Source organism: Otolemur garnettii, unplaced genomic scaffold, assembly GCF_000181295.1.
Source record: "Otolemur garnettii isolate 467f Iridium unplaced genomic scaffold, OtoGar3 scaffold00133, whole genome shotgun sequence".
Taxonomy (NCBI): domain Eukaryota; kingdom Metazoa; phylum Chordata; class Mammalia; order Primates; family Galagidae; genus Otolemur; species Otolemur garnettii.
In genome coordinates, this window is record NW_003852528.1 from 5409718 (window position 1) to 5422257 (window position 12540).

General features: G+C 50.6%; 1 protein-coding gene across 1 annotated transcript in view; it reads left to right on the forward strand.

Moving 5' to 3' along the window:
* Positions 1-12540, forward strand: part of FARP2 (FERM, ARH/RhoGEF and pleckstrin domain protein 2) — a 126272-nt gene that overhangs the window by 111664 nt on the left and 2068 nt on the right. The window contains 6 exon segments of the mRNA XM_012810404.2: positions 2356-2486; positions 4084-4152; positions 5107-5196; positions 11181-11263; positions 11624-11742; positions 12008-12295. Coding sequence (XP_012665858.1) covers positions 2356-2486; positions 4084-4152; positions 5107-5196; positions 11181-11263; positions 11624-11742; positions 12008-12295 — 780 coding nt within the window.

A 12540-nucleotide genomic window follows, 5' to 3' on the forward strand; every position in this document is an offset into this window, starting at 1 on the left:
AAAAAAAAAAAGAAAAGAAAAAAGTATAAGGTGTAAAAATACTTAGCATTTCCTTCTACCTGATTTCCTGTAGCCTCAAAATGGGCATGATAAAGAAGCATTCAATGTCGATTCTCTTCTTTATTCTGAACGCAAATGTTTCATGTTTGCTGAAAAGGAAAAGGACAAAATAATATTTAAAAAACACATTCTTTTCTTTTTTGGGGGGGTGGTGAGTACTGTGGTGTCATAGCTCACAGCAACCTCGAACTCCTGGGCTGAAGCAATCTCTTTTCTCAGCCTTCTGAGTAGCTGGGAGGGACTACAGGTGCCTGCCACCATGCCCAGCTAGTTTTTTTTTTTTCTTTTCTATTTTTAGGAGATAAAGGGTTTCACTCTTGCTCAGGCTGGTGTCAAACTCCTGAGCTCAGGCAATCTACCCACCTCAGCCTCCCAGAGTGCTGGGATTACAGGTGTGAGCCACTGTGCCCAGCCCATTAGAAAACACTTTCAGCCATCTTAAGAGAAAAGTGAAATAATCATGGTGCATTTAAAATGTTTTTCATTGTCAGTGTATCCCCAAGTCTTATGAGGGCACAGTGCTGGAGGAGTGGGTGGCCTGTCTTGGAGGGTCAGAGATACCGTGCCAAGTGGAAAGGGCTGGGCCCAGTTTCCAGCTGTGTACTCAGTAGACCTGGGCCCCCTATACCTCCTACATGTCAGGTTTCTGGTGGTAAAACTCGTCTCATAGTCTGGCACAAACTCCACAAAGCTGTGTCTGTGAAAGTGCTCTGTAAATGTTCACGCAAAGTAACATTGGTGACCATCAACCTCAATGGGGTTGCTGCAGACTCAGGCATCCCTGGAGAGCTGGGGAAGGCCCAGTGGCTAACACGCCTTCTCAGCTGCCCCTGTCCAGCCACAAGCTCTCATGGCATAGGATTGTCAGGACAGGGCCTTCAAGGAAGAGGCCCCTATGTATACAGGTGTCATCAGCCTTCTTGGTCTTCCTAGAACTTTGAACTAGAACTCTCTTGGACAAAGAGGGGTACCTTTAGGCTGGGAAAGCCTTGAAAATTTTTATTTATCCTTTGTTATGGGGAGGGCTTCCTGAGAGCATATGGCCTTGCTAAGCACTCCATGGCCTCAGCTGGGCACCACATGCATAGTCACGACCCACTAACATGCCACCTGCCTGCTGCTGCCACTGTGGGTTCTGTGGTGGACCTTCAGGGAGGCATCCTCAGGGCTGCCATCATGTCTGGAATGGTCCCCAGCTTCCCACAGCTCCCACCACCAACCCAAGTGCCACGCAGAGCCCTGGCAGCAGTGCAGGCTTCTAGCCCTGTGCTCAGTGGGCTCAGCATCTGAGGGCAAGGTGGCACTGGCACTCCCCAGAGCAGAAACACAAGGCCAGGTGGCTGTGCAGTGAATGAGTAGAGCCCAGTGAGTGTCTGCCTGCCAGGTGTCCAGGACGAGCTCAGGCTCCACTCAGCTTTCAGGCTGCCAGGCTTGGGGGGTAAGGGTGGAACGTAGGGGTAGCATAGACAGAAGCTTGGCAATCTGCACAGAGCAGAGCCCAGCCACCACATGGGGCAGCCATCTGGACCTGCGCTGGCATCACAGAGATTTTCCCTGATGTTCTTAGCGTCATGTCCCTGTGACCCAGGAAGAGTGACGCTGCCATGTGCCTCACTCTTGTCTGGTTTTATTCTCTGAAAGCTGCGAAGGGGTGTTAGCTCCACTCAAGAGGATGCAGCCAGAGCCATCACAGGACTTCCGGCTGATGTGTCCAGGGCAAGGGCCAAGGCCAATGACAGGAAGCAGGAGGCAGTCCCAAGAAAGAAGAGAGAAGCTGGTCCCCACAGCGGTTCCAGCAAGGAAGACACAGCCACTGCTTCTGGGCAGGGTCGGGGCAGCTGTCTCCATGTGGCCTGTGCAGGGCAGGAAGGCGATCTTAGTGTCTGACTCTGTTGTCTTAATAAGTCTTTCTTCTTGATCATGACCCTTATGTCTTTGCTCAGACTGTAAGGGTAGCATTTGTTCTTCCGTTCAAAGGGAGAATTACAGTTGTTTTGAAGGTGCAAATCGTTTAGTTTTTAACATAGTTAATCATTTTCCTTAAAGGACGAACACTGCCTTTCCAGGACACTGTAGAGTCATTCACCAGTCCTGAGTACATTGGTCAGTGGTCACTGCTGAGCAGGTGCCTGGGGGCAGCATGCAGCGGGTGGTGGGGGCCCGTAAGGCCCACACATGGAAAAAGCCTGACACTAAAACCACCCTATAACATGCCAGTTTCTGTCACAAGGTGGTCAGTACAGAGTCTGTCCACACTGCTGCCCAATCACCTGTACTGAGGGTCTCTCTGTACAGATGCCCTCCAAGCCATCACAGAGGTGACCTGCACACTCCAGCACAGCCTTGCCCGGCTAGAGAACCTCCAGAAGCTAATGGAGCTGCAGCGGGACCTTGTGGGCATAGAGAATCTCATTGCTCCCAGCAGGGTGAGTGACCTTGTGCTGGAAAAGTTTCTGAACTACTTATTTAATTTCTTTTATATTGAGATATAATCAATAAAATGTATCTCACCAAATTATATTAAAGTATATATAGTTCATGTACCATAAAATGCACCCTTTTAAAGTGAATTCTTTCGTAGTGTTTAATAGTTTCACAAGGCTGTGCAGCCATCACTGTCTAATTCAGAGCATTTCATCACCCAAGGGGCTCTCGTTAGTGTCACTGCCGCTGCCCCCCAATACCAACCCACTTTCTATTCTATGGAGTTGCCTGTTCTGGGCATTTAATGGAAATCAAATCATGTATTATGTGGCTTTTTGTGACTGGCTTCTTTCAGAATGTTTTTAAGGTTCATGTATGCTGTAGCACAACCCAGTCATGCAAAAGCATTTGTGTGACAAGAGGGCAGACCTTCCTTGTCTTGTGGGGCAGATGTTGCGGCCTGGACAGGGTTCACCTTGCATGTGTCTGTGAGGGTCACTGCGTGGAGTGCTCTTCCTCTCGTCTCCACAGTGCATGGGGCCTGCTCGTGCAGTGTGCACTGGCACGCACTCAGGGCACATGCAGGTAGTAGAAAGGGCTCCAGAAGAAGCCCTGGCTAGGGGCTCTTCAAGTGTGCAGGGCTCTCGCTTCCTGCCACCCCACAGGTATTAGGGACCTGTGGGAAGCATGTATGTGCGGGGCCTGGACTGGGGCACTCCCGTGCCAATGGGAAAGGTGAGGCTTTCTCTAGAGTCCTGGGGAAATCCTAGCTAGGTGGGTGGCACCTATGGCTCAGTGAGTAGGGCGCTGGCCCCATATACCAAGGGTGGTGAGTTCAAACCTGGCCCTGGCCGAACTGCAACCAAAAAATAGCCGAGCGTTGTGGTGGGCGCCTGTAGTCCCAGCTACTCGGGAGGCTGAGGCAAGAGAATCCCTTAAGCCCCGGAGTTGGAGGTTGCTGTGAGCTGTGTGACACCATGGCACTCTACCAAAGGCCACAAAGTGAGACTCTGTCTCTACAAAAAAAAAAAAAGAAAAAGAAAAAAGAAAAGAAATCCTGGCTAGGCAGGGGAGCAAGGGCAGGTACCCCCTCGCTCCATGAGAAGACCCAGCATGGATGGCTCCTGTCAGAGCTTCATCCCCTTGTTCCTTTGTGTTTACAGCCTTTGTGGTATCAGGGATTCTTCATTCTTATTTAATACCCTGGGCAGCTACCTTATGACCCTGCCCTTCTCCCCATTCCTCAGACATGCTCCTGCTCACCCAGTCTTTCTCAAGCAGAGCTCTGATGGCATCTTTGTGGCCAGACCTTCTAGAAGCCTCTCCTCACCAAGAATAATGCTCTTCACTTTACCTCTGGGTTGTCTCAAGCTCCAGAGCTCCTGGCCCAGGGCAGGTGCTCAGTAGACAATTTGGGGGGGAACTAAAGTAGTCAGCCCCAGCACATGGTGGCTGTAGGCACTAATAAAGGGTTGGGGTGGGCCTGCTGGAGGGGCCAGAGAAGCACAGGTGGCCACATAGCTGTTCCCACATGCCGTCCAGCCAGCGTGCATCTGCAGCTGCCCTCAGCCGCCTCAGTGGGCCCCATCTGTCTTTCAGGAGTTCATCCGCGAGGGCTGCCTGCACAAGCTCACCAGGAAGGGCCTGCAGCAGAGGATGTTCTTTCTGGTGGGTTCTTTCTCCTGCTTAATCTGTGAGTCCCTGGAAGGAGTGGGCAGCAGCTCTGTTAGGGAAGCTGTGCACACCCACAGCCCCCAGGCCCCTGTGCAGCTCAGCACCCTGGCCTTGGCTCAGGTGGGAAGCGTCAGCCAGGAGCCAGGCGGGCCGCAGCGAACAGCTGCTCTGCTCACCCTGGGCCAGCTCCCTCTGCCCCCAGGTTCTGGGCACCTGTTGGAAGAGAACAGAAGTTGACAAGTCCATATGCCTATGGCTGTAGGCAGGTTCTGTGAATGGCCCAGTGGCCAGACAGGGGATTTTACTGCTGGGCCAGAGGCCAAGGACCTCCCAGCCTGTCCTTGTTCCCTCCCTCATGCCCAGTTTCTGGATCCATAAGTGGATCCAGCCTGCCTGGTCCACATGAGAAGGCTGAGCCCCACCAGCCAGAGTCCCTGCCTGCTCCCAGCTGGTGAGCTGGCTGAACACATGAAGGGCTGGCCCATGTGGTTACTTCTTACCTCTGGTCAAAATGATCAAATGAATGAAATAAAAGTTCCTTTTTTGTCAGAAATCTCCAATAAGGGCTGGGTACCCATAGCTCAGTGGTTAGGGTGCCAGCCACAACCTCCGGGGCTGGTGGGTTCAAACCCAGCCCTGGCCTGCTAAACAAACAAGCAAAAATAGGCAGGTGTTGTGGGCGCCTGTAGTCCCAGCTACTAAGGAGGCTGAGGCAAGAGAATCACTTGAGCCCAAGAGTTTGAGGTTGCTGTGAGCTATGACAACACAGCACTCTATTCAGAGTGAGGAAACGGGACTCTGTCTCAATAAAAAAAAAAAAAGAAAGAAATCTCCAATAAGCTGAAGAGATCTGATAGCCACAAAACAGGTGCCTAGAGGCTATTAAGACAGCGCTGACTTTGTCACTTGTTCCTGAAATTTGTTTATCTAAAGCTTGGCATCCCTCAGTTCTCAGATATGCTGCTGTACACAAGCAGAAGTGCCTCAGGGACCAGCTGCTTCCATATCCGGGGTCTCCTTCCACTCCGAGGCATGCTGGTGAGTGGCACAGGCCCTGCAGGCCCTGTGCATGGTGAGAGGCGCCTGCCTAGCTTCTCTGGTTGTGCTGTCCCCCTTGGTGGTCACTGTCCCTGAGGGTACTCACACTGCCCTGGGACCTCCTTGGTCAGCCTGGTGACCTGTGGGCTCAGCCTGTGCCTCTGGCAGCTCCTGGAAGCTCCAGGCCTGCGCCCCCAACTCAGGGGAGCCTTTGCTATCGCTGTTTCTTAGCCCCGTGTGGAACTCTGTGCAGGGTCCAGTGTACCTCTGGTTTGCCCTGAGACCCGGGGGTGGGATTCCATCACTTGGAAACTGTCAGGGGGTTTTGTGTGAGAACGCCAACCTAGTTTGAAAGCCAGCTGGGGGAAAATGACAGTGAAATACGCGAACTCAGGCTCGGCGCTTGTGGCTTGGGTGGCTGAGGTGCCGGCCACATACACCTAAGATGGCGGGTTCGAATCCAGCCTGGGCCCGCCAAACAACAATGACGGCTGCAACCAAAAATTAGCCAGGCGTTGTGGCTGATGCCTGTGGTCCCAGCTACTTGGGAGGCAGAGGCAGGAGACTCGCTTGAGCCCAGGAGTTGGAGGTTGCTGTGAGCTGTAATGCCACAGCACTCTACCCAGGGGGACAACTTGGGGCTCTGTCTCAAAAAAAAAAAAAGAAATACACGAGCTCAAAACAAAATCTAAAGATGCCTGGAGAAGGCTTACATTAACTCAGGCTGAGTAAACCAAGAAAATGCAGCCCCTGTCTAACAAAGGTGCATGTGCAAAACTAGGGTAGAAAAAATCCCAAGTCCCCAGGAAACTGAACAGAAAGAGGCTGGGTAAGTGGAAGGGGGCAGGTAAATACAGGTGTATGTAAATAAAAGGGGAGGGAGAAGCTAGCTGTTCATGCAGAGGAGGTAAACCAGGTTTCCTAAACTAACTACATATTCAAAGAAATTAATCCCTCCCATCTGTTGACTCTCCTGTGCATAGGCCTAGTCCAGCCTGTCTGGGTGCCTCTGGGTTCTTTTCATCTGTGGATCTGAAGAACTCCTAGGGATTGCTCATCAGCAGATGTTCCCCTGAATGCCCCAGGACTGAGACAGGGTGCCCTGTGGAGAAGTCAACCTGTCTACTTCCCACAGGGAACAGTCACATGCTCCATGTCCATTCCTCTGAGGCTGAACACAGGGCTATTTGGCTTGAGCTATTGATGGTGCTGCCATGAGCCCTCCGTCCTTGTGATGTTGCCATATCTCGAGCAAGTACACTCCTTGAGTGAGACACCTGGCTAGAGCAGTGACACTTTCATGCTCCTCTCTCTGAGGAGCAGAAATGCTTCCTATGCTGAGATCCAGTTTATCAGCCTGGCCCTGTGTGACCACTACTTACTGTGGCTGGTGCAGCTGGGTAGCTCACACACAGATCAGGGCTATTCCATCTGCATCTAAGTGTCCTTCCCTCAGCCTGGGGTGGTACAGATAGAGGCCACGTGCAAATCTGGCCATGGGGTCTGCATTAGTCAGGACACCTGCTGCAGTGAACAGCACCCTGGGGACCTCCACGGGCCTCCCACTCAGGGGTTCATGGCCAGGGGGTTCTGACACCCAGCTCCATCCCACCCCTCTTGACCCATCTGCTGTGATCATTGCAGCGGCCACCAGCTCTCCCCACTCCTTCCAGGGTACACCTTCATCATTCCCTCCCACCAGTTGTGACAGTGAGTTCTGCTTTCCTAACGCATCAAGAGGAGGTTGGTCAAAATGGCCTCATCTGCCGTCATGGGAAGCAGGTCCCATCTGTTTTAAAATTACACATTTAATATAGAAATAAATACCTGGGCTCGGCACCCATGGCTCAAGCGGCTAAGGCATCAGCCACATACACCTGAGCTGGCAAATCCAGCCCGGGCCTGCCAACCAACAATGACAGCTGCAACCAAAAACTAGCTGGGTGTTGTGGCGGGCACCTGTAGTCCCAGCTATCTGGAAGGCTGAGGCAAGAGAATCGCTTAAGCCCAGGAGTTGGAGGTTGCTGTCAGCTGTGATGCCATAGCTCTCTACAAGGGCGACAGCTTGAGGCTCTGTCTCAAAAAAAAGAAGAAAGAAAGAAATACCTGGAAATGTAAAATAAAGACAGTTCAGAGTTCTACCACACAGTAGGAGCCCACCCAGGACATCTGCATTGTGCCCTCAGTTCCCCTGTGCTGGGATCACTTCCAGGGGTTGGCTTGTCACCTGTGCCATATGCTCAGCCGTCTGCCTCATGTCCCTGTGCTTGTCTCCTGGAGCAGAGATGGGTGTTAGACAGGTAGCCAGTTACCCAAATACCTGTCACCAGAGGTTGGGCTGCACCCAGCTCTTGAGGCTTGTGACACTGTTAGACTTCTGTCCTTCTGCATATCCTGAATTGTACCCTTAAGATCAATCGCAAAATGTAGATTTGTTTGAGCAAAGGGCATGTGTTATGTGTGGCGTTGAGTGCTCCTGCCAAAGTGCTGTCCAAGCAGCTGCCCCAGCAGCCTAGGCATATACATTTGTGAAAACTTTATATATAGTGAAAATGCTAGCCAACCTTTAGAGGTCACAAATACTTATCCCAGTTAGTAACTGCCTTTCTACTTTCACCTGAAATTTGGCTTTAGATTTTTTTTTGGTGACAGAGTCTCACTTGTTGCCCTAGGTAGAGTGCCCTGGCATCATAGCTCACAGCAACCTCAGACTCTTGGGCTCAAGCATTTCTCTTGCCTCAGCTTCCCAAGTACCTGGGATGACAGGCACCCACCACAACACCTGGCTTTTTATTGAAACAGGAGTCTTACTCTTGCTCAGGCTGGTCTTAAACCTATGAGCTCAGGCAATCCACCCGCTTTGGCCTCCCAGAGTACTGAAACTACAGTTGTGAGCCACCACACCCCGCCAGCCTTGCCTTATAGAATTTAAAATCAATCCTTTAAAAAAATCTTTTTCTTTTAATTTTTTATTTTTATTGTTATTTTTGTTTGTTTGTCTCATCTTGCCGCTGGGTAGAGTGCCATGGTGTCACAGCTTATAGCAACCTCAAACTCCTGGGCTCAGTCTTCCAAGTAGCTGAGACTACAGTCACCCACCACAATGCCTGGCAAGTTTTTCTATTTATAGTAGACACAGGGTCTTGCTCTTGCTCAGGCTTGTCTTAAACTCCTGAGCTCAGGCAATCCACCTGCCTCAGCTTCCCAGTAATGCTGGGATCACGGGACCAAGCCATCGCACCTAGCCTTAATATCCATCCTGATGGGGCTTATGTTCATCTCATTCTGGACTGGTATCTGACACAGAGAAGGCATCTAGCAAAAGCTTGTTGAAGGAGTGAATTTAAACACATACTGTCTACAGTGGCTTCTAGACTTAGGATTGGCTATATCCTGATAAACCCAATCTAAGTTAAAAATATGGTAGATCATAAATGCATTTAATACACCTAACCTATCAAGCATCAGCGCCCAGACAAGCCCACCTTAAATGTGCTCAGTGCACTTACATCCGCCTACAGCTGAGCAAACACCGGAGGGGGAATCCTGCATCCTTAAAGGAGACCGTAGCCTTCGAAGTCTTTAAGTGCAGCCTTTTGCCTGATTCCAAATTTTGCAGAACAGATCCTTTTACTAAAAGGGGTGCAGCAGAGAAAGATGAAGCTTTTCTTGCCTCCTTTGATGTTTAAAAAAGAAGAAACTTGGCTGGACACAGCTGGGAAGATGGCTTGAGCCCTGAAGTTTGAGGTTGCTGTGAGCTGTGACACCTCATTCTGCTCAGGGCGAGAGAGTGAGATTCTTTCTAAAAAAAAAAAAAAAAAAAGGAAAAGAATCTTGAAGTCAGAGGGCCACAGATTCCCCCAATGAAGCATCGAATAGTTTGTGTAACTATTGACTGCTATACTAGAAATGGAGAACAAGGTGGTTGTGTGGGCACTCAGAGTTCTATTGGACAGGTAATCACCCAGGGACCATCTGGGGTCAGTTCTGTCCATTCTATCCATGAAGGTTTCCATCCTTCGTGGGGCTCAGAAGCTCTTCCCTATGCCAACTTTATACTGGTACCTTTTTTATGGTATCATTTTTCTCGCATAATCTGCCTAGTATTTGTTGTGATAAATGTTATTCAACTGAGGTATAACATTTTCTCCCCATTAGTCATTTTCCCCATTATTTGTTGATCCTTCATTTTCTTGCTGATCTGAAAGGCTGCCTTCATCAGGTAACAATCTTCTGGTCACTCTGCCCCATCAGGCCACACTTTCCTGAGTGGTATCCTATGAGGCAGTCACCATGTAGGTGAAGATTTCTCATCCCTTTTTCATCCTCCTTTGAAAATGTTCTTTGCTGGCTCAGCTCCTGTGGCTCAAGTGGCTAAGGTGCCAGCCACATACACCTAAGGTGGCAGGTTTAAATCCAGCCCAGGCCCACCAAACAACAATGACAGCTGCAACCGAAAAATAGCCAAGCATTGTGATGGGCGCCTGTGGTCCCAGCTACTTGGGAGGTGGAGGCAGGAGACTCGCTTGAGCCCAGGAGTTGGAGGTTGCTATGAGCTGTGATGCCTCAGCACTCTACCCAGGGGGACAGCTTGAGGCTCCTGTCTAAAAAAAAAAAATGTTCTTTGCTATGCTCAAGCATTTAATTCTTCCAAGTAGAACAGCGCCTGTGGCTCAATGGGTAGGGCACTGTCCCCATATACCAAGGGTGACGGATTTGAACCTGGCCCCTGCCAAACTGCAAAAAAAAAAAATAGCTAGGTGTTGTGGCGGGTGCCTGCAGTCCCAGTTGCTCGGGAGGCTGAGACAAGAGAATCACCTAAGCCCAGGAGTTGGTTGCTGTGAGCTGTGACACTACAGCACTCTACCGAGGGCAGTAAAGTGAGACTCTATCTCTTAAAAAATAATAATAAAATAAAATAATTCTTCTAAGTAAATTTTCTTGTTGGACAAATTCTTCCTAAAAACATCATTGGAATTGCAGTTGAAATAATATTTACATATTCACTTAAGGGAAGACTAACGTCTCAACAAGGTTTTGCCAGCCATTTTTTTTAAGTCTCACTGTCACCCTGGGTGGTGTTGTGGCTTCACAGCAACCTCAAACTCCTAGGTACAAGCGATCCTCCTGCTTCAGCCTCCTGAGTAGCTGAGACTACAGGCACCTGCCACAATTACCTGACTAGTTTTTCTATTTTTAGTAGAGACAGAGTCTTGCTCTTTCTCAGGCTGGTCTCAAAGTTCTGAGCCCAAGCAATCCTGCCTCAGCCTTCCAGCGTGCTGGGATTAGAGACATGAGCCACTGCTCCCAGCCAGTTTCCTTCTGTTTCTAAGAGGTATTGTCTGTTGGATTTTAGCAAAGGTATTTTTAACAAAAGTGTTTTCAGCATGTAGAGAAAATGGTCACTTTTTTCTCTTTGCCTTGTAATAGGATGAATTTTATTAATCAACTCTCTACGGTCACACCCTCCTTGTGATCCTAGAACCATGGGACAATCCATGGGACGTGGGATCATGGGACAATTCCTTGTATGTGTTTTTAGGCTGGATTTGGTAAATTTTTTAGTTTTTTCATCTAACCCTTATAACTAAGATTAGTCTATAAAATGTTTTGTTTAACTCTTAACTTTGTTAGGTCTGTAGACTCTAACCAGGTTTAGAGATGAAATACCCAGGACTCTTTTTAATGATAAAAATGCTCAATATTTTCTCCTTTGCTTGATTTGCAGCTAATAGTACTGGACCCCCCGGTGAGTAGATGGTGCCTGTTGGCCCACAGCTGAGCCCCTGGGTCGCAGCTGCTGCGGCATGAGGACACCAGCAACCTCTTATAGCCTCCTCCATAGAGTCAGTGTAGACACGGGCAGTGTGTATTTTCCAGGCTGGGTCCCCACACTGCTGGCAGTCACCTGTGTCATGCGCAGGTTTGGGCTCAGCCAGCTCCCTCCTGGTCAGTGAGTTCTCCATCTCTTCTCCCACTCACAGGTGGAAGAAAGCGAGAGTGAGTGGTCAGCTCCACACTGCTTCACTATCTATGCAGCTCAGAAGACAATCGTGGTGGCAGCCAGGTATGGGCCTTCCATACCTCCATCCCACACAGGAACGTGATCCTGAGCTCATCAGGGAGCAGCTGCTAGGGTCTCTCACCCAGCTCTGCAGGGTCCCCAGACATCAGAGAGCACAGGGCACTCACCTCCCACCAGGAAATGCCTTCAGCTTAGTCATACAGAGAACAGCATCTCTCGGACAGCAGGTCCTGCACATGCCCCACTTCATGCTGAGGCACTGCCCCACCCCATGCCCCTATCCATTCGTGGGATGCCAGTGGCATGGGGTGGAGTAGGCGCCGACCTTCTCTCCCCCTCTGCTGAGGGCTGGTGCCCCAGGCTGCAAGACCCAGCCCTGAGCCTCAGCCCTTGTCCCTACAGCACTCGGCTGGAGAAGGAGAAGTGGATGCTTGACTTGAATACTGCAATCCAAGCAGCCAAGGGCAGCAGCGACAAGGCCCCTGCACTGCCAGGCAGGGCTGCATGTGTCCCCACCCCCAGTGAGTTGTGGCTGAGGCCCCAGGAGAACACCACTGTGCTCAGGAAGCTTTTCTGGAAATTGTTTTCCTTGGTAGCCATCACCTGCTCAGTTCCTGAGTACTCCCTCTCCACAGGGAGCACCCCAGGCCCAGCCCAGGCGGGTGGAAGGGTCTGCAAACTGCCCTGGTTGCCGGCTGCTGGCATGGAGGCATGGAGGCATGCAGGTGTCCTCCAGCAGAGGGCTCCAGGGCCCACTACAAGTAAACATGCTGTGGCCTCCCCCAGGACCCTCTGACCAAGCTTCTCTGGAAGAGTCAGAAGAAGGTGCCCAGGGCACTCACAGCTCCCTGGAGAGGCAGGGCCAGCACCGGGCCAACACCACCATGCACGTGTGCTGGTACCGGAACACCAGCGTGTCCAGAGCGGACCACAGCACAGCTGTCGAGGTACAGCAAGCTCCCTGTTGTCAGAGCTAGGCCTCAGCAAAAGTTCTTAAACTTTCTTAGATCTACTGAGAAAGCAGTGGCTGGCAGCAGCTCTGGGTGGTCTTTACCAACTGTGTGTTTGTTTTCTTACAATTCACCAGCTATGGGTGTGGGGGACCCTCGGCAGAAGTTACTCAGAAAGTCCCTCTCATCTACTCAAACTCTCTTGACAAAGATGTCTCACCACAGATCAATGATCTGGTGTCCTCTTATGATTTGTGGATAGAAGCCCTCCTGGGTACATCCCACACCACTGCCTCTCACCTCAGGCTCTGCCAAGCTCCTGCCCTCCCAGGACCCCAGGTCCCTCAGCCCAGCACCTCCACACAGCCT